The 22,696-nt window shown below is 40.6% G+C and overlaps 1 protein-coding gene across 5 annotated transcripts in view; it reads left to right on the top strand.

The window, feature by feature from the left end:
• GFRA1 (GDNF family receptor alpha 1) overlaps nucleotides 1-22,696 on the top strand; it is a 215,285-nt gene that overhangs the window by 119,979 nt on the left and 72,610 nt on the right. For all 5 annotated transcript variants that reach the window (XM_027596620.2, XM_027596621.2, XM_027596618.2 and 2 more), the window contains one exon: nucleotides 20,182-20,518. In XM_027596620.2, coding sequence (XP_027452421.1) covers nucleotides 20,182-20,518 — 337 coding nt within the window. The remainder of the gene's footprint in view (nucleotides 1-20,181; nucleotides 20,519-22,696) is intronic.

Here is a 22,696-nt window from a genome sequence, read left to right as displayed (position 1 = left end):
GCAGTACGAATGTGTCCTGTGGTGCCTACACCTGATGTTTGTGGGCATAGGGGAGAAACAAAGTATGAAATGTATGGAGCCAGAAGCTAGTCCGGGGGAAACATGAATGGTTTGAATTCAACATGTCAAATAAATACACGATTTTATTCTTACCAATACCTGCTCAAGTGCTCTCCTACCCGGAGTATACTTGACAACGTAGCATATACAATAATATACTCATCAATTTTTGTTCAAAACTCTGTATTCTTCTCCTTAAAGAGAGCCTCCTAAATTATGTAATGTTGTGACGCCACAAAACCTGGGATCTGCTCAGATAGTGGATTTGCTTCCATCTTGGCTTGGTGTTTGTCATTCTCTTGCATTTTTTTTTTTTTTTTTACCTTCACTACATGTATAAATATATACATAGATAGGGGTATTGTGTGTGTGTACACATTGTTTTTTAGGTATTTATTCTTTATGTAAATGTTACTACTTCGTACATAGACTCTTACAACTTAGCTTGTTTTCAGACATTCTTTTGGGATTTATCCATCTGGATGCATATAGCTCTTGTTTATTAATTTTCATTGCCTTTTATAGTATGTGACTATCTCAGAATTTATTTGTCCTGTCTTCTGTCAGTGAGCACCTGGGTGCTAATAATGGCTAAGTGGAAGTAAACAATGAATAATGAAAAATCTTGTGTTTATTCACATGTCCAGTAGGTTCTCTGTAGCTGGGTCCTCAATTGCTTTTGCTCAGATATTCCCCAAAAGAATCTTCGAAAACTGTGAACCTCCTCATTGTTAAATAGAAATAGAAAATATTTCCGCCTAACTTCATGTAGTTGGAAAGGATTTAATTCATGTAGTATTGTAACATAATTATTTAACGATAAAATTAAGAGCACTCTTCAAGTTCGATGAAATGAAAATAGTGTAATGATTTGATTCTCACTAGCACCATTTAAATAATATACTATTAAGATTTTTCTTAATAGTTAGAAAGTTTGTATCACTCTCTTTGCCCTTTGACCTTGAAATTCTTCTATTCTTTTCCATCGTCGGAATTTATCTTAATGCAATATATTTTTATGCTTGACAGTCTTTTATTGACCACCTCATCATATTCTTCTTTCATATTGATTCATACGAGTTCTATGTGATTTCTGGATATCATTCTTTTGTCATTTTGTGAACTTAAATATATTATCCTAGTCTATGGCTTATCTTTGTACTTTGTTTTTGGAATGTTTTGGTTGTACTAAATTTTTTATTTTAATGTAGTCAATTTATTAGTCTTTCCTTTATGTTTGGGGTATGTGTGTCTTATTTAAAAATTTCTTAAAGATCTCAAAGTCATGAAGATTATCTCCTACGCTTCCTTCTGAAAGTTTTAGAATTTTGTTTTTTCCCATTTAATTCTTTCATCCACTTTAGAATTTATTTTTTTGTCTTAGAAATTTAATTTTATCTTTTTCCAAGGGGATACCCAGTTGTCATAAGACTATTTTTAAGTAGTTCATCATTTGCCAGCTGATAGTTTCTGCCAGATTCTCATATATCTCTCTAACTGTATTTTATTCCTTAGGTATATTTGTTCCTTGAGTTTTTAAGAAGGGGCCATTTTTTGCTTGGCTGACATTTTTCCTTACAGGTAAACAGCACATTTATACCATACCATTTGTTTAGTTAGTATTCACTCACTTGAACTAAATGCAAGTAGGTAGATTGGTCTTGGAATAATAGGGGCAAAATTTATATGGCTTAGCCTATAGTGAACACTATAAATGTTAGCATGAACACTATGAATGAATGAGTGAACAAATCAGTGAATTATGTGATAGAATTCTGATAAAATTATTAAAGAGTACCATACTGGTTATGGCTTAGATTATTATTGGCTTGTTATACTTCTGGATGTGGAAAATTGATCTCATTAATAGATTTATCCTTCTAGGAAGCCATTTCTTTTAGCAGTGCAGTATTTCTCAAAATGTGGTCTAGCAGAATCACATGGGAAGTGTGTTAAACTGCAGGTTCCTGGGTCCCACCCCAGATCCACTGAATCACACCCTAATAGGAGTGGGATTCAAGCCCTCCGGGAGATTCATCTGCTCAAAAAGCAGTAAGAGTCACTGGTGTTTGTTTGTTTGTTTGTTTGTTTGTTTGTTTGTTTGTTTGTTTTTTACAAGAGAACAAATCTACACCTTTATTTATTTACTTTTCATTAAATTTAAATCCTTGAGGGGTACAGCATCACACGAATTCTGTGGCCAATGGCTTTAGCAGGAAGGTTGCTTCGGAATTTGGCATGAACCATGCCACTCTTTCCATGAGCACTAGTTACTTTTCCCCAGATGACTCTGGTTTTGTTTAGTTTACCACCAGGAGTCACTGTGTTGTTCTTTGCTCTGTACACATAAGCACATCTCTTGCCTAGACAGAATTCTGTTTCATCTCAAGCATAAACACCTTCGATTTTAAGAAGAGCTATTTGCTCCCTCTGGTTCCGGAGACCCCACTTATAGCCAGCAAAAATGGCCTTGGACTACAGTCTTCCAGACATTATTTGGAATTATAGGAGTCCTGTTCCCAGCAGGCCTCCACAAGCTCCAAGATGGCCAAGAGTCACTGGTTTAATGAAATGTTCTTCAGAGCCCCGGTTCAGATGTTCTCCCAAACAGAGCAATGACACTGTGGCTGGCACACCTCTTTGAACAAAGCCAATGGACTTGTAGGTCAAAACACATCAGAGCGAGACACATGGGCCTGGGACTGGGTTCCTGGAGTCTCATACTCCTGTCTTCTCAGGGCCCTGATGCCTTGTCCCATGACCGCCTTGTGTGGGCTCCTCAGTTCTGTGTCTGTGAACTTCCCTGGCCGTGGCTTTTCCAGCCATGTACCTTGTAGGGGAGGGAGGGGGGAGTTCAACCAGGACAGGGACCCTGTCAGCTGCTATCTTGCAACCTATGGATATTTTGTCATCAGCTCAGAGCAAAGGGAGCCTTTCAGAAATTTGGCTTGGGGACTCCTACATGGAAACTGCCTTGGCTGCCATTTTGTACGTTGTCTTGGCCACACAGAATAACTGCCGGGAGGTCAGTGGACCCTTCATGCTCTGCTAAAGACAACCGAAGAATAAAATTCAAACCAACCTCTCGAGTAGAATCATTAGGACTCTTAGGTTTTAGAAAAATAAATAAATACAAGAGAAGGGACTAGTCCCATTTGTTTGAGACGCGCGGGGCTCAGGGTCCTAAAACCCAGCCTCAGGAACCGACTCATTACCAGTAGCCAAAATGCTCCAGCGCTGCTTCTTTGCGGTAATTCAATTTGAATGGAGTTACGCTCCAAGTATATGAACCGTACAACTGGTTTTAAGCAGGGATAAAGCCGGGATCATCCCCACCTCCATCCTGAGTGGTACAATCATTTTTTATTTCATTCTGCTGGGCAGTCGCAGCAATTAAATCTCCCAAAGTATGAAATGTTTTCAAGTAAGGCATTAAAAATATCAGGCTGTTAGACGGGGAAGTGGTCCCGTGCCTTACTGTAGCTGTTCTTCAGCGGCACCGGGGCATGAAGTGGTGAAAAGCATTAATGTCATGCAGTGGGAAAATAAGGCCAACTTCAGCTTTAATCTTTATTATGAGGAGTCTCATCCCTATTGGAATGTAATGAGTGGATGCACCCCATTTAGTTTAAAGTAACAGATCTATAGAGTTGTTAATTTGTAGATAAATATGGGTTTTCTACTATTGATGTTTCTTGATCTGCACAAAGTGGTTATATTAATACTGAAACATTATTAATCAATACTTTGCTCTTTAAAAATACATCAGTAAGACTACCCAATTACCTTTAAGTATATATCAAAGGGCACAAAGCAATCTGATGTGTACTCAAAGCCCATTAGAAGCCACCAGACATATTAATTAAAATTTCTAGTTACAATGAGCCTCACAATGCTTTTGGTAATTTCTGCTTTTGGTAACCAACAGTTACTGGTTAACTGAATACCTGAGACGTGCAAATCCATTTCGGGGCATGAAAAGGTCTTGGGGATTTTTGCCATAATGAAACCCAAGGACAACTTCCTTTTACTTGAATCCAGCACATTAAGGGCTTTTACTTAGGACCATGAACTGAAAGATGTGGAGGGCTTCTCTCCGGTGTGTGTTGAAAGGAAGGGCAGAATGCTCATACTTGGAAATGAAGCATTCCCAAAGTGGTAGTGGTTTTCAGGTAGTGCAGGTAAAACCTCAGTGGAGATTAAAAACAAAAGAGAACACGAAGATGTGTGACACAGCCCTTTCACAGTCTTGTGCAGCTGGACATCATTGAACTTGAGCAGTCTGGGTATGGCAAATGCTGACAATGAATAATCCCTTTGGCAGCCATTTGTACTGATGGAAGATTCTGAATTTGTGCTGAGACTAAATAATCTTTTGTTTTGTCATCTGGCAACAGCAATAAACTTTCCTTTCAAGCTTTCGGTTCTCCCTATCGACAGTCCAGCTGCATCTCTTGTCCAAGAAGATCCACTTAAACAAACTGTTCATCAGACTGGCATCCATAACTCACAGACCGTGTAGGAGCTTTAAAAAAGAAGAAGAAGAAAGAAAGAAAGAGAGAGAGAGAGAGAGAGAAAGAGAGAAAGAGAAAGAAAGAAAGAAAGAAAGAAAGAAAGAAAGAAAGAAAGAAAGAAAGAAAGAAAGAAAGAAAGAAAGAAAGAAAGAGAAAGGAAGAAAGAAAGGAAGAAGAAGAGAAAGCATCAGCTCTTAGGATCCAGGAATATGATTTATAGTAATATGCTCACTAAACAAAACTCGACAACTAAGACTTGGATGCCCTGAGGAACTTTCTGTAATGGTACTAGACTCTACAGCCTCATACATTTCTAATTACTTTGTCAGAGAGGGGCAGCTTCAGCCCTTGCAAAGGAGGCAGCCAGGAGGGAACATACCTGAGATCCACATTTCAATATCCCATACCTGCGCTGCTCGTTTGGATGTCCTCTCTAGCTGCATCCCCTTGGCATCTGTCCCTGAGCCATTATCCAGCACAGACCATCGACTGAGACTAGTGTCAGGTGTAACTGATTGTCATTCAACACAAGTGAAATCTTTAGGTGAACATTAGTCACTGTTTAGAAGCGTTAGCTTCAAGTGGAAGCAGTTAATTACAGACCAGAGGTTTTATGGCTACATTATTACCATCATAGTATTAGGTTTTCAACAGTAGCATTCTATTTGATCGATCTGTGCCAGGACATTGATGGATAGCTTTGTTCTTCAAGTGTCAAATATGTGGGACTTCTGTACTTTATGTATTTACTGACACACTAATCTCCTGTGGATACCTTTTCCCCCTTTGCAGTGTTTGGTCTTAGCAAATGATTGTGATCCCTTTCCCTAGAAGATTGTGTGAGGTTTGTGATCACATTTATAATTTCCTTTCTATTCTCTCTCAAATGCAGAGCACTCCAGAGTTATTGGTACTTTAAAGAAGTCTTTGCCACACTAAGAGGACCTCTCATTGTTATCAAGAAACAGATTTAGACAATTGTTTTCATTTTTCTTTTTAACGTGCAGACACCATACTAGAAATGAGTTCCCAGTTTTCAGGGTATAGGCTAGGCTTCTAAAGTTTTGGTTCTCTGTTTTTATACTATTTGACGTATCTTTCTGAAAGATACATTTAATTTTTGCTTCCTTTCACAAATGTATTCCTAAGCCAAACCTGGTTTCTGAACTGCATAAACCACCACTACTACCCCCAAACATCACTAAATATGGTCCCACTTAAAACAGTGAACAGAACTTCTTACATGAAATCCTTGAAGGAGGCTCATGGAAGACTCTAGGGGATGGATCTCCTTTCACTTAAAACTAATAGTTTTTAACTCTAATATTGAAGACCATCTGTCACACGTAATAAATAAAATAGAAACTGACAAAATCTTGTTCTCTACCAAATGGCCAACTGGACTTCCATTTTGTTTTGTTTTGTTTTCCCAAGAACTTCGTGGAGGGCACTTGCTAGGTCTGGAAATGCCAGCTTTCTTCCTGAGTCAAACCAATCTCCATTTTAACCTTCATGCTTCTACTTTGGGAACCCTAGTTCTACCATATTTTCCACTTTAGTAACTTTCTCAGCTCTCTTGGCTCAGTTCATTAGCTAATGCCACAGGGAGGATTCTGTCCGATCATTCCTGATAACGGGGGCAGCTCTAGAAACATCAGGGGAAATTCTCAGGAGCCATTATTCTTTTTTTAAGGCCAAAGGTGCAAAGGCTAATACCTGTGTTTGGCACTATTGTAGTGAGAAGGCTAAATCACAGAGATACAAGGTCTGGCTTTGTGTGGTTCTTCCTGTACCATAAAATAGGATTTTTCTGGGGTGCCTGAGTAGCTCAGTAGGTTAAGCACCTGACTCTTGATTCTGGCTCAGGTCTTGCCCTCAGGGTCGTGAGTCTGGGTCCTGTGTTGGGCTCCATACTGGGTGTGGAGCCTTCTTTAAACAATAACAACAACAAAAATAAAAACAAAACAGGGTTTTTTATAATACAGAACCTCTTCTATCAGTGCAGGGGTATCGGGGACCCAAGCCATCCTCCTGTAGGGCAGAAATTCACTGCTGCTCTTCATTCCTCCATCCCTTCCCCACTTAAGGGCAGTCTGGCTGGCCATCATGAGGCTGGCCTTCCTCATGTCTCTTGTTCCTGAATGCCCTAGCAAAAGAGTGACCCTGTACCTCTGGCATATCCAGGGGTGCTGAGAGGGGCATCAGCAGCTGGCCCTGCATGCCCGCAGTTGTGCTGAATGTCATTCTGATCTCTCTAGGCATAAAGCGGATAAGATCATCTTGACCCCAGCACTCATATCCAGCTTCAGCCCCGACATTGTTCAAGTGGCATTTCTCACAAAAACTAGCGGGTGTACAAGTCCAGATCTCTAGCAGAGAAGGCACACTTTGAAGCTTGCAGGAGTTTTGGGATTGAAACACATGCATTTTGCCTAAACTATACCTGTCTTGACTAAGCAGATAGCAAAGTGGAAATATTGGGCTCTAGGAGCTGGGGTTGTTCTCAGTGAACAACCAGCCTTCTTAACTTATGTGTGTACATTGGGGATACAACTCCACAGCTGATATGCTTGTGTGAGACACTGAGGAAAGATGTTCTAGAAGCAGCCTGAGTGTGCTGGGTTTCACACCTCCCTCCACAGACTCACAGCATCTGGTGGACAGGAGCCAGGTGGGAGAATGCCTCCCAGGAAGAGGTGGCTTGGTGCCCACGCAACACCAGACAGGTATAGCTGTATTTACTTTGCAATTCCTGCAGGAGACGGAGTGGCAGGTTAAGTTGCAGAGACACAGTGGAGGTCCTGAGTAAGGAATTTTAATGTAAAAATGCCAGGGTTTAAATTTAATCCTTGAGCTAACTGGTGTAGTTCTTCAGTTGGGGATCTAACAGGAGTTACACTGAGGCTCAGAAGGGTAAATGTGTAAATGCATTTGGAACCAATTTAAAGCTAAAAATGAAATGAAAAGGAACAGTTGCCAACATACCATTAAGATAAAACACAAAGGTTCACTGAGGCATGTAGATGGGCACACACACGCTTGTTCTGTCTGCTTCCTCTCAGCTCATGGGAAGCAATGGGGGGTGGGGAGAGGAGGCTTTGTTTTAGCCCACCTAACTTGCTAACTTTAGCAAGTTTCTGTGCTAGGGCTACCCGGTAAATCTAGCCTAGGCTTGATTCTGAAGTTACACTGGGAACATGGGCAAGAAAAGCCCTCTTGTCAACAAGATCTTCGTGGAATGAGGCATGAGGACCCAAAGAGCTACCTACTAGAAGACACCTCTTAGGGATTACATTCCTGAAACTGAGCAGAACCAATCAGAAAGCCAGGATTTACTAGGAAAATAAGTGGGGGTGCAGATGGGTAGTAAGTATGAAAGGTTCAGCTCACTGAAAGTCAGTGGATTCCAAGTCTGATCATCGGAAGTACTCAGGTACTTTGTGAAAACACAGATTCTAAGAGGCTGGGACAATACCCAGGAATCCATGGTTTTGTTTTTGTTTTGTAAAATTTGCTCTCTATGGGCTTCTGATGCCTCCTAGGTTTGGTCACTCCTTGGAGGAACCAACTCTTCAAACACTTAAAACCTATTTGCATAAAAGAGAAACAATGTGCTAATCTTAATTAAAATAAGTTGCCTAAGCACCCTTAACCAAACAAAGTATTAACCCAACTTGACATGAAACACCTTCTTGAATGAAGCAAACCATCGTTAAAAATGCATATGTGGAATCCGGATTGACAGATCTCACTACTGAAGATGGACATTCCTTCCCTCCATCATCTTCTGGAATGTTGGCTACACTCATTCTAGACATTCTGCCCTGGCTGCTGGCTTTTTCTCTGGAAATGACCTCCGCATCTGGCTACTGGCTTTTGAGAAAGCACACTCTGTAAACTCCAAGTCCTGCCATTATTATTCAAGCAGCTTGTTTTTCTCTTCCCCAAAGAAACAATTGAGCTATAGCAGGTGAGTGATGTTTGCCGGGCTGTGGTGAAGGTAAAAGCCACTGCAGGTGGAGCAGCTTAATGGGGTATTAATTGGGAAGCAGGTGAAGGCAAATAGGTAGCACAGCAGGTATGTAAATAGGCTCGTGGGAGGAAAGGCATTGAATTTTATGCTCTTTAACTAAAAATAAAGACCTGATATTTAGCTTATCTTTGCTGAAATCCCGCACTGTGAGGGCCCTGACAACTGCCAGCATCATCAGTGATTCATTATTATCTCACCATCATTCAGGCTACTTAATAGGATTTTCAGCCTCTTCATTTTTCATTGTTTTAGCTGATGATTTGGCTTCGGAATGCATACTTTCCTTTCTCTTTGTGTATAGAAGAGGCCAGAATCATTTTTATAGATTGTGTAGTGGAAGTAACATTCGAGCCGCTAGCCTGCCTTCTGGTGGCATTCTTTTGCTCTAGCTCCTTGGAGAAAGACAGCAAATGTACAGCATGACTATGGCTGATGAGCCTACCAAGAACGCATACATCCAAATGGACAACGTCCTTCAAGGTAGTCACCTTGAGAAGCAAAACACTTATTCTAGTGCTGTCATTGGCTCAACACCTTTTCAAGAATAGTCACTTCACGGGTTGTTGTCAGAGATGATTTGTAAGTCACCCAAATGAAAAAAAATCCTTGCATATATTTATCACTTATTTTCAGTGGAGCTCTCACAGCCTAAATATTGGTGGAGCTACAGTTTGTACCTCAGAAAATGAATTAGGTTTACGTTATCATGCGGATCTTCTCCTGTAGTTGAAGTACTCATTAATTTTACTGCTAAAGAGATGTTAGCAATTAAATACCTTTAATTAATGAAAATCGGACAAAAGCAAAGTGCTGGTCTCTGTGTCTTCATAAAAATAGGGAAGGTTTTTGTAGATCTCACCGTGAATTTTTTTTCTGTGGAAGGACCACAAATCTGAGCTCCTTGGGATCAAGTGTTCTGGTCCAGAGAAAATCATTAAAATAGTTCACTTTTAGAAAAATGAAAGGAGTAGGCATTTTGGGGGATGTTATAAAGATTATCTGAGATTGGAAAAAAAATACTCATAAACGGGAGCCAGTCCTACATGTAATAGCAAATTTCATGGTTGAAGATGCAACAGGATTGAGTACAATTAATAGTTCTGAAGCCGTCGTTGAGTTCTGGGGTAGGCCCTGAACACATAATTAGATTATTAAAAATGGCCTGTCTTAGGCCAACTATTACTAAATTGAAATCCAATTATGGCTTTATGATTTTGCTGAAAAATATTTAGCTGTTTTGCTCGAATCCTCGGAGAAGATCATTTCCTCTTTGCATCAGAGTTTGCGCATGTCACAATACATTTTCCAAACAAATCTGATCTCAATTATCTTGGAATCAATCTTACATTAGATAAAACATATTTTAATGAGTGTTTTTATGTGTGATATCATAATTGTGTCTCTCCATGCTTGAGGAATTAAAAGATGACGATAGAGGACTTTGCAGAATATCTTTTTAATGAGAGGTATGCATTTTTTAGAAATAACAAAATCGTGTCATCTTAATACACAGAAAGCCTTTGTGCTCAGATATGTGCCCGAGTGTACTGCAAGACAAACTTGGTTCAGCTTTCAGTAATTGGCATTGGAACTGTAATAAAGCAGTTGTTTGCAGAAAGATGGGCTCAGAAATTCCATGCACTCCTGCAGTGTGGATTTAAATGCTAAGTTAAATATTTATGAACCCGAGATTTTTATAATCGATCATTGTATGATTTATACACCATAATTATAATTAGGTTGAAAGAGATTTTAAAAAGCCAGTTTCCTGGTAGCCAAGGCCATTAAATAATGCGAAGCTGCCAAAACAAAAATTAGGTGGGAACCCAGCCACCGAGTTCTGAGCGCTTGTCCCCATTTTCATGTACAATGAGGCACGGCACCTCACGAGCCATCTCACCTGGGCAACCATTCCTGCATCACCTGCTATCATTTTTTCATGCCCGTATTTCAAACCTACTTGAACATAAACAAGAGAAAACTTCAGAGATCCACTGTATAACAAAAGGAAAAGGTGGAGGAGGTTGGAAAGGTTAATTAAAAATGTAATGATCCCATTTGCTGAGACAGCACTATTAATCATCTTGCAGCAGCAAGCATGTGACTCGCACACCACTTACAGGAGGCAACTGATTTTTTTAAGGTACGGACGGGGGTGGTGGACCCCAGGGTGCCCATTATGAAAATGGAAGCTCGAAAGAGTGAGCTTGGGGTGAGTGAGCATCGGGTGAGCGCATCACTTGTGGTTAACATTGGGCACAGTCTTCACCAGACAGAAGAGTTCTTTCCAAATTCACAGGTCTTCAGAAAAATTCAGTCACTGTGAACCCCAGAGAAAACTTGGGCATGGCTCGAGGTTCAGTGTAGTCGTGTAATGTAGGGAAAAAAAAAAAACAAAAACCGAGTGAGGAGGAAATCTATCATTGTGTAATACAATATGCCTGGAACAGTGTATGAATGACAAAATGGGCTCCAAAGAGCCAACATGTGCGTTTTAAATGTAATTTTTAGCACCCCAGCTGGAAAAGGCCGAGCTCTTGAAGGATCAGTTGCAAGGGTCACAACCTGTGTGATGAGATTTGCCATCTGATGCACGTGGATATCAGAAGACCAGACTGCAAATGTAAGCTTCCAGAAAAGCTTGTTCTGCCCCTGTGAAGATCTTGAAGCTTTTGCCCATTTTTTTTTTTTTATTTGCTGGAATAACACGTTAGAGGGATCCTATTAGAAGAAGAACACTAGTTACGTTAACATGATAATTAATCTAGTCAGAAAGAAAGAGGAAACCGGTTGTGAATTCACTTCTGCAGCCCAAAAAAGAAAGGCAGAAGGATTCCCAGAAATTGGCAGGCATTCATAAACAACATTCTCTCCCCACGCCTTGTGAACTCTCTGCTTAATAAACCACATCTTCATGCAGGCCTTGCAGATTTTAATATATTTACTGTTTTATTCCACCTCATAATCTATAGAAATGGATTTCTAGTTGTTTCCATCTGTATTTCATCCTGAATCATTTTGACTGGTTAGCTAGCTCCCGCATCTGCCAATAATGGTGGCATTTTCTAAGTGTAAATCTAAGTGTAAGTAATGAGGGGCTGTGGCCAGAGTGATAGCCTCTTTGATTAGGGACAGTGTGAGGATTGTACTTGGGATAAAGGCAGTTCCTTGCTCCAAAGGAATTTAGAATGTGAAAGCTTCTTCCGGTGCATAATTCATGCCTGACACCTCCACATCACCCCGTGTTGGAGGGATCTTTTACTTTTGCTCTGCCTGCAGGTCAGGGTTGGAAACTTTGGTCCATGTACTCTTTGAAACAGCAAATAGCCGAGAGGTTAGCGCTTTTGAGTGCTGGGATTTTTTTTTTTTTTTTTTTTTACATTCTGTCCCTGATCACCAAGTTTTATCCCAAATACTTGATGTCATAATCAGAAAAGGCATTTTTTTATCATAACCATCAAATCAAAGAACCTTGAGTCTTGAAGGGAACTTCGATATATCATCTGCCAAACAGGGAACCTGAGGTCCACTGGGGGAAAGCTGAATTTTATGAAGACACTTGGATAACTGGACCACATTTAAAATCCCTGACTCCTAATTAATTCATTGGGTTTTTTTCTGCAACACCTGACCCTTTTGTATTCCCTGGTATCTGGGAGCTGGCCCTCCCATTGCAATGCAGGTTCTACCTCCCCTGCCCAGGAAAGCAGGAAATAAGTCACATCAGATGTGATCACAGCCAAAGAGGCTTAGAATGATGACAGAGAAAAGCAGTACGTAACCTGCAAAGTAACAACATGGTTCTAGCCAACTTGGAAAGGAAAAGCCAGTTCGATGGCATCTCTAGAATACAGCGCTAGGCTGATGCTGGAGAGGGGCTCCTTAGCCTGCACAGCCCCCACACAGGCGTTCTCCCACAAGAAAAAAGGATTTCTAGTAAACAGTCTTCATTCTGAGAATATTTCCCATTCAGGCAGCATCCCAGACATTCTACCAAGTTAAAGAATGAATAACAGCAGATGGCAGGAGAGATTAGAGACGGAGGGGAGGAGGGGAAAGCGGCATTTTAGTGCCGAGCTCTGAAATGAGCTGTGGGGAGGATGGTGCTCAGAGTTATGGCAAAGCTGTCCGGAAGCCTTCTGGGCAGGCCAGGAGGCGCGTGCGCCCAAACCATAAAACACAGGCGTACTCCTGCTCCTCCCTGCGCTGTGTGAGCTGATGGCCAATTGGGTGTGACTCAAGTGGCCTAAATGGAATCATTCTGCAGGTTCCTCCCTCTGCCCTCGAGTTATCAACATAGCATTTTTGTGCATGCCCTTGGGGGGGGGCGCTGTCTATCAAATAGATATGGGTATCAGTCTTCTTACCAAGTGAAAACTCAAGTCTTATTTACGTGTCCTATGATTTCAGGAGTGTTTAACCAAGAAAGGAGGCTAAGGGGTGCTAAGGGTTGCTTTTCATATTCTGTGCATGTTAAAAAACTTTTTAAAAAATTTTATTGTTATGTTAATTACCATACATTACATTAAAATAAACTTTTTATTTTAATAGGGTATATATGAATCTGGGCTGTTTTTGTTTTATGGGTTTGTTTTTTTTTTTTGCCAATTGTTTATTTGAACATTTTCAAACATGTGGAAAAAATTTTACAATTAACCCATCTAGATTCTATCATTAAATTAGAATACAGTTGCTTTGTAAGTATCCATGTATCCATCCTTCTTTCCACCTATCAATTAATCTACGTTTTTAAAATGCAGATATCAATATACTTCCCCTACATGCTTTAGCATACCTGTTAATAACCTGTTTTTAATATTTGTTTAATTTTTATTCCTTTTAAGGTAAAATGTATATATGTACAAACCTTAGGTGTACCATTCTGTAGGTTTTGACTCAAACTTCTATCAGGATAGAAGTTACCATCACTCTAGAAAGTTCCGTCTTGCCCCTTCCCAGCCAATCCCCACCTCCAACCCCTAGAAGCAACCATTCCTCTGATGTTTTTCATCATAAATTGGGTTTATCTGTTCTAGAACTTCACATAGATAGAATCATTCAGTGTGTATTTTTTGTGTAAGACCTTTGTTTTTTCCTTCAGCGTAGTATTTTTGAGCTGTATCCCTGCTATTGTGTGTATCTGTAGTTCATGGGTTATTTCTGAGTGGTATTCCACTGCACGAATAGACCACAGCTTGTGTAGCCATTTCCCTGTTGATGGATATGTGAGCTGTTTTTCCAGTTTTTGGTTATTACCAATATAGCATAATCATACTCTTATCCAAGTCTTTTTATGGACATATATTCTCATGTCTCTTGAATAAATACCTAGAAGTGGAAATGCTGGGTTATAGGGTAGTGGTATGCTTACTTTTATTAAAAACCTGCCCAGTATTTCCCCAAATTGATTGGACCATTTTGCACTCCCACCAACAATGTATGAGATTCCAGGAGCTTGACATCTTTGAAAATATTTGGGGTTGTCAGACTCACTTTAACCTCCTAGCAGATCTCATTGTGGTTTTCATTTGCATTTATTTCCCTGATAACTAATGATGTTGAATGCTTTTCATGTGCTTCTTGGCCATTCATTTATCTTCTTTTGTGGAGTGTCTGCTCACGTATTTCGCTCATTTTTCAATTGGGTTGTCTTTTATTATTAAGTTCTGGGTATTCTGCATATGTTTTAGATATGGATCCTTTGTCAGATATGTGTTTTGCAAATATTTTCTTCTAGTCTGTGATTTGTCTGTTCCTTTTCTTCATTTCTTATCGCTGTCTTTTGATGAGCTGAACTTTTAAATTTTGCTAAAATCTAACTTACCAATTTTCTTCTTTTATGTTATGGCTTTCTGTGGTCCTCTCTAAGAAACCTTTGCCTACTTCCAAGATTATTTTGTTTCCGTATAAAGAATTTGTGATTTTGGCTTTTAGGTTTAAGTCTATGATGCATCTTGTATTAATTTTTATATACGGTGTGAAGTAGAGAGTTTTGTTATTGTTTTTTACATTGATTTTCAGTTATTCTAATACTGTTTGTTGAAGAGAACTTCTCTGTTAGATATTTTCAAGCGACTTTGTCAAAAATCAAATAATTATAGATGTGAGGGTGTATTTAAGCCAAGTTCTGTTTTACGTTCCATTGTTTGACTTGTCTGTGCCTATGTTGTACCACAATGTCTTGCTAAGTACAGCTTTGTGGTAAATCTTGAGATGAGTATAAACTCCTTCAACTTTGTTGTTCTTCAAATTGCTTTGACTATGCTATGTCCTTTGCATTTCCAGAGAAATTTTAGAATCCCCTTGCCAATGTCAAAACATATTATGATTTGAGGATAACTGATATCTTAATGATATTGAGTTCTCTGATCCATGAACATGGTATGTATTTCCATTTATTTAGGTCTTCCTTAATTTTCTCATCAATACTTTCGAGTTTTTAGTGTAGCGATCTTGTATTGTGTTTTGTTAAATTCATTTTTAAGTGCTCCTTTTTTGGTTCTCTTAGAAATGGAATTATGTTTTTAAATTTTGTTTCCTAAAATTCTGCTAATAGTTTAAAAAAGTACAACTGATTATTGTATATAATTTTATATCTTTTGACTTTGATAAATACACTTATTGATTCTAGTAGTTGTTTTGTAAATTCTTTAGGATTTTCCAAGTCATCTGCAAATAGAAATGTCATCCTTTCCAATCTCTGTACCTTTTATTTCTTTTCATTGCTTTATTGCAATGGCTAGGATCTCTAGTACAATGTTGACTACAGGTGGTAAGAATGAATATCCTTCATTTGTTCCTGACTTTATGGGGGAAAAGTCAATATTTCACTATTAATATGATTTTACTTGTAGGGTTTTTTATAGATGCCCTTTATCAGATTAAGAAAGTTTTCTACTACTCTTAGATTGCTGAGCATTTTCTATTGTGGAAGGAGGGCTGAAATTTGTTGAAAGCTTTTTCTTTGTCCATTTAAATAATCATATGGTTTTCTTCCTGTTTGTTTACATGGTAAATTACATTAATTTTTAAATATTAAACCAGCCTTGCATTTTGGGATAAACCCAAGTTGGTCTTGGTACATTATCCTTTTGACGTATTGCTAAATGCTATCTACTGAACTTTTTGAATCTAGGTAAGGAATATTAGTCTGTAATTTTCCTCTTTTGTCTTCATCAGGTTCTGCTCTTTGGGTGAGACTGGCCTCACATATAAAGTTGGGAAAAGGGTCGTGAGAATATTTTGTGTGAATGAGAATCAGAAACAAAAAGCCAGTCACATATTGATCTGTGAGCTGGACATCAATTCCTGGGTTTGTTTTTTTTTTTTTGCTTCTCTGAATGTTCCAGGTTTGTGCATTCTGGAATTTGTCACAGGCTCTGAAATAATGGTAAAGAGATGGTGCTCTGGCCGGGTTATGTATTGATGAATACAGAATCAGTTGAAAGTGAGTTTGCTAAATGAAGTAAAATTTAAGCAATTGATTTGGACATAAAATGATGCTTTCTCTTCCCACTTTGTACAGAGATTTTCCTTTGAAATATTGCTTTTCTTTTTTATAACATTAAGAAGAAAAAACTAAGAGTGTATATAGTTTTACCAACTTTAAAAAGGAAGCTGACGTTATTATAATAAAGCAGGAATACACTGGGCCAATTTTTTTCTTTTAGTTTTCTTAAGATATAATTAACATACAGCTCTGTATAAGTTTGAAATGTATGGCATGGTGACTTGGCTTACGTATATTGCAAAATAATGGTCACAAGTTTAGTTAACATCTGCTACCTCATATAGATACACACACAAAAAAAGAAGAAAAATGTCTTTGTGTGTGTGATGAGAACTTTTAGGATTTACTTTCTTAGCAGTTTTCAAATATAACAGAGAACATTGTTAACTATAGTCATCATGTTGTACATGACATTTCCCATTATGTATTTATCTTACAACTGAGAGTTTGTACCTTTTGACTTACCTTCATTCAGTTCACACTCCCTTGCCTCTGGTAACTACAAAGCTGATCTTTTTTTTTTCTATGAGTTTAGTTTTTTTGGTGTTGTTGTGTATTGTATTGTTTTTTGTTTTTTTTTAGATGCCACATAAAAGTGAGATCATACTGTATTTGTCTTTGTCTGACTTATTTTACTTAACATGGCAGGACTTCCTTTTTTACAGCTGAATATTATTCCTTTGTGTGTATATACACCACGTCTTCTTTACCCATTCATCTGTCGACAAATACTTAAGTTGTTTCAATGTCTTGGCTATTATAAATAATGTTGCAATGAAAATGGGGGTTCAGATATCTCTTTGACATAATGATTTGGTTTCCTTCAGATGTATGCCTAGAAGTAGAGTTGCTGGATCACGTGATAGTTCTATTTTTAATTTTTTCAAGGAAACGCCACACTGTCTTTCATAATGGTTGTGCCAATTTATAATCCTACCTGCAGTGCCAGGGTTCTTTTCTCCACACCTTCACCAGCATTTGTTATTTCTTGTCTTGACATCAGCCATTCTAACAGGTGTACAGTGATACCTCACTGTGGTTTTGATATCCATTTCCTTAATAATTAGTGATGCTGAGCATCTTTTCAGGTACGTGTTGGCCATTGGAGTATCATCTTTGGCAAAATGTCTATTTAGGTTCTTTGCTCTTTTTAAATGGAACTATTATTATTATTATTATTATTATTATTTTGCTGCTGAGTTGTATGAGTTATTTATATATTTTGGATATTAACCCCTTATCAGATACATGATTTGCAAATATTTTCTCCCATTTCATAGCCTGCCTTTTCATGGTATTAATGGTTTCCTTTACTGTGCAGAAGCTTTTTAGTTTGATGTCATCCCATGTGTTCATTTTTGATGTTGTTGCTTGTATCATATCCAAAAATTCATTGCAAGACCCATGTCAAGGAGCTTCTCTCCAGACCAATTTTTTTTTAAACTTATATGGTATACAAACTACTTTAGGAGAGAAATTTATATTTCCTGGACCTCATGTGTTGAGTTTTATTATTTTTACTATAATTTTATTTGGCACTTATGAACATCGAACTATAAACTTTTATTTTGTAATTTTACACAACTATAAAAACAATATACACAAATTAAATATGAACAGAACTTTGTAAACAATGAAATGCAAGTTAATAACATTAATGCAAGGGGTAATACCATTTTGCTGAAGCTAAATTGGTGCTTACAATTGGAATATACTCCTGTTTCAGCATGAGTTGTTTTGAATTGAGCAGACCTGTGTTACTGGGTGTGATGTGATGACTTAATTCTTCTGCCTTTTTCCTCCATTTGAACTTCTTTGAACTGTTTGTTCATATATCACTGGCTACGTCATTTAAGTATTAAGTGCACCTCTGAGCCTCTATTCTTTTCTTTTTAGCTAGAGCTCATAAAGCACCATTCAATACCAGGACAAGTGTAAATGCAGGCAGTAAAATTATGTACCAGTATCTAGCCTTCAGGGCCTAATCCAGATGATCCAGAATTTGATCATTGGTCATATTAATTTATTTGACTCTCATGAAAAATGGATAATTTAGAAATCTCCTGGGGAACTCTAGACCTTTGAGACTATAAATCAGGGTTGCGGCTGGGCCCAAGAGCACAATGTTAAAAGTCCCAAAAGAGGAAAAGACAGGAAGTGTTACCAAGGCCTGTAGATCCTGGTGATCCTGTCAGAGCACATGGTTAATATTTCATTTCTTGAGTCCGGAGGAGCTTGAGTGTGAAAACAGAGGAGCCAGAGAGAAGCTGGTCTGGGAAGGTCATGATGGAGAAAACGTACCAGGTGTGCTTGTTAAACCAGCAGGGATCTCTGTGCAGCCGTTGGGCCTCTTGTACTGCTCACCCAAGAAGGGCTGAATGTCTTGTTTCTTGCCTTTCACATTAAATTGTTGGATTCAGATGTCATTGCAGAGACCTGAACCTGAGGCATAATAGGGTACTGCTCGTGGTGCCAGGGTATAATTTGGTGATTTCAGACTTTTGCATCTTGGGCTTTCTTAAAGCAAGACGCACCGTCAGTAAAACAGGGAGTCTTTTTCTTTCCCTGAAATGTAGACTTGCTTTGTGTGCCCCTCACTGATTGATATTTAAGAAAAAAAAAAAAAAACTGTAGTGAGAACATTTAACCTGAGATTTACTCTCTCAGCAGATTTTTAAGTGTACAATACAGCACCGCTGATGCTGGGTATGATGTTAGACAGCAGATTTCTAGAACTTACTCATCTTGCATCACTAAAACTTGATGCCCCCTGAATAGCAACTCCCCATGACCCTCTCCTCCAGCCCCGGGCTATTAGCATTGTGCTCTCTGTTTCTCTGAGCTTGAGTGTTTTAGGAACCTCCTGTAAGTGGAATCATACAGTAGTTGTCCTCTTGTGACTGGTTTATTTCATTTAGCATAATGTCCTCACGGTTCTCGCTGTTGTCAAACCTATGGCGGGATTTCCTTCTTTGTTTAGGTTGAATAATAGTCCATGTGCCCTTTGGATGTACACTAAATGCACTACCCTGTCTTTCAGACCCACCCAACCCACTTGGACTCTGTCTCTACTCTTACCAGTTCTCCAGCCTCTTGTCATTTCCCAAATGCCTTCATGGCCCCCATTGACCGGGGCACAAAGAGAATGAAAGGGGGTTCCAGAACTGAAACAGAGGCCCGGGGCCTGAGCAGGAAATTCACGGAAGGGTGGGGGAGACAATTCCTACAATTGAGTGGGGTTGTCTGCTACTTCTTTGCTGGCTTCAGAGGGTCACTGCTACACCTAATGATCAATTTTCCATGGATCACCTTATAACCTGGCCCTGGAAGTTTTTTCCATCACCATTTTTCTAGTTTGCAGCCTCAATACTCATAGATCCCACATTTTGTATGTGGCAAGTTAAGTGGTAATTGAGGTTTGCAAATTTTCATGTAATTTATTCTGGTTTTCTTCCAATGGCCTGTGAGCTAGAACTTAAACACAGCCTCGTTGTAGTTGCTTCTTCCTGTTTAGAGAGCTGGCATAATATTTTGTCTTCTGGGCTCAAATAACCATGTAATTACTCTGTAATCATATAGTAATTAGCATGTACTATATGCATTTATTACATAATTATATTCCTGGAGGATTGCATGGCAATTATACTTACATTCAGCATATCATTTTATATAATGTATAATGAACAAGTATATAATTTGTTGCTTTTTTCTTTTATTCTAATTTCAGTTTACCAACCAGGAGCTGGAAACTCGTTCTCCTGTTGCCTTGTGTATACGCAGTCAGGCAGGTGCCTGAGCTCCTTTGGCTCCTTGGGCTTCACTCCTCCTGCCTATTTATACGTCGAAGGGAGCGCTAGGGGCTTGTGGGCTGCCCTGGGCTCCCAGCCTTTGCACTCCTTACACTTTGTCCTTGTCAGGAACTCATTACCTGTGAGCTTCAAAACGCAGTGTTGATCCGAGCGCCCAGCGTCGCCGGGGAGATGGCAGGACCTGTTAGAACAGCGCGCACGTGAGCAGCCGGGCGCCCCGCCCTGCGGTCACGCCTGCCTTTCTTTCCTCTGCAGTGGAGCACGTTCCCAAGGGAAACAACTGCCTGGACGCCGCCAAGGCCTGTAACCTCGACGACACGTGCAAGAAGTACAGGTCCGCCTACATCACCCCTTGCACCACCAGCATGTCCAGCGAGGTCTGCAACCGGCGCAAGTGCCACAAGGCCCTGCGGCAGTTCTTCGACAAGGTTCCGGCCAAGCACAGCTACGGGATGCTCTTCTGCTCCTGCCGGGACATCGCGTGCACCGAGCGGAGGCGGCAGACCATTGTGCCCGTGTGCTCCTACGAGGAGAGGGAGAAGCCCAACTGCCTGAATTTGCAGGACTCCTGCAAGACGAATTACATCTGCAGGTAGGCGGGCGCCGGCAGCTGCGCGGTGATGAGTGAGCTGGCCAGGAGAAGCTTTGCGGCTGCTTCAGGGGCCGAGCTCCCGGTTTCTGTGTTTCTACGGGGCGGGTGGGGTGCGGAGGCCGAGGGAAGGGCAGGTGGTGGAGCCCACTGGCCAGGAACTGACTTCTGCCCTCGGCCTCCAGGGCTCTTCCGAAGCTGGTCAGGCTCTTGTGCAGAGGAAGGTTCCTGTCTTTAACCCAGGGGACGCTGTGAAAAGTGCTTAGTAAGCACAGAGGGTCACCCGAGGCCAGGTGAGCGTGAAGGCTGGTGCCCACTCAGCAAGCTCTGAGCTGCTGCCAGGGATCTCAGGGGGTTAACTCGGGGAGGTGGGGGGGCTGCAGATAGAGAGACTCTTGACTGTCGAGGTCTGAAGTCTGGGAGAGACCAGTGAGAGAGACTGAGCTGTGTCCAGCCCCGAAGAGAACTTCCAGAATGCTGGGGTTTGTTCCAGGCTATTCAGTCCTGCAAGTGGTTAAGGCAAGTGGGCACCTCCCGCTCAGCTATGCTTCTGGATCTTAGCCTCCAGCAGAAACCCTGCTAAGCTTGGCCCTGTTGTTGAAAACAGTGGCTTCCTTTGCCTTTTAGGCCATTTTTTAAAATTTATTTTAATGTTTGAAGGAATCCATGAACACATTCTCTGTGGGTTTTTTTTTTATAAGGAATATAGAATTAGGTAGCTGCCCCCTTCACTCTGCACCCACTTGTCCCCAACTCTCACTGTCAATAATTTGATGTATGTCCTTCTAAAACATGGGGTTGGATTCAGCTGCTGATGGAAGCAAGCAGATTCTGACAAGCAGAGTCTTTGCAGCCTGAGGCAATGAGCATGCTGCTTTCAGATATGCAGGCTGGATCCCGGGCTGGAGGTTTAGATGGGGCATCATTTTGACAACACCTGTATTTTGTCCCCCGGGGAGGCTTTGGACGCCATCTCTGACAAAATCCTATGCGCTCAGTGAATGTTCACAGGTGGACAAGTAGATGAGGGTGTGACTATGTGCTTGTTTGCTTATAAGCTCCCCATTTCTAAAGAACAGAGAGCAAGCGGGGGGGGGATGTCAAATTTTGAAGGTTCTGGTGAGGTGCGTTTCTGGTCAGTTTAAGTTTTACTCTGATAGAATGGCATCACATTCTTTCCTGAAACTAGTTCTAATAGGGACCAAAGAAAACTAAAAGTCCTCATTATCTGTAGAACCTTCTCATGCTGAAGATTTTTCTGAAGGTAATGCCCCTCTGTTTTTTTTTTTTTTAAGTTCCCAGCAGGTTACTTGCTACATGAGAAAGAATATAGATGAGCAGTCGTGTCCTGGGAGGGGAGGAGTCAGGTGTCCTGCAGTGCAGTTTCTGCAAGGACTCTCTCACTCCTAGACCTCTGTTCTATTGAGACCTTCTTAGTTATGGGCCAGAAGCAGGGGCTGCTTGCTGGAAGGATGAGGCAGGTCCTCCACCCAGCAATAACCTGTCAATCAGCCAGAGACTAAAAGAACCCCCTGCTGGAGATGAATGTGGCTGAGGAGCAGGACACGGGGAAGAAGCATAGGAGCAGGTTGGGAGGGAGCAGAGATTCTGAACAGCTCTCCTGTGAAGACCCCTGGATTTGAAACTCAGGTTCCTGGTGCCCCTTTAGTCTTTGAGCAGAAGAGATCACTCTTCTAGGAGCAGGACTGTGTTTCTAGGCTCTTTCTTGGCTTAAAGCCAGACAGATGCAGCTCCTTCCTGTCTTTATGGTAGATGTTGTCCTCTTTACAGATGGGTCCAAGCCAGGCGGCCTCAAGACAGGGAGCTGTATGGGGAATGGAGCGGTGGGTGAGCCCAATGAGCAGTGGCCGGGAGGTGGGAGAGGTGATGGAGCCTCTCCCTTCTCTTCTCATGAGGTTGGTCTTGCACACGAGCCCCAGAGGAGGTCTGAGATGGCTCCGGTACAGGCTGAAAGCCAACCATGAGCAGTTCATCAGCATTACCTCAAAATAGAGAATCCTTCGGGCATCTGGGTGGCTCAGTCGGTTAAGCGTTCCACTCTTTGATTTCAGCCCAGGTCATGATCTCAGGGTTGTTGGATCGAGCCCAGTGTCCGGCTCTGCACTCAGCCTGGAGTCTGCTGGAGATGTTCTCTCTCCCTCTGCCTCTCCCCCTGCTCTC

This window comes from Zalophus californianus, chromosome 15, assembly GCF_009762305.2.
Source record: "Zalophus californianus isolate mZalCal1 chromosome 15, mZalCal1.pri.v2, whole genome shotgun sequence".
NCBI lineage: Eukaryota > Metazoa > Chordata > Mammalia > Carnivora > Otariidae > Zalophus > Zalophus californianus.
The sequence above is the reverse complement of the archived record's forward strand: the minus strand, read 5'-3'. Positions and strand labels throughout refer to the sequence as shown.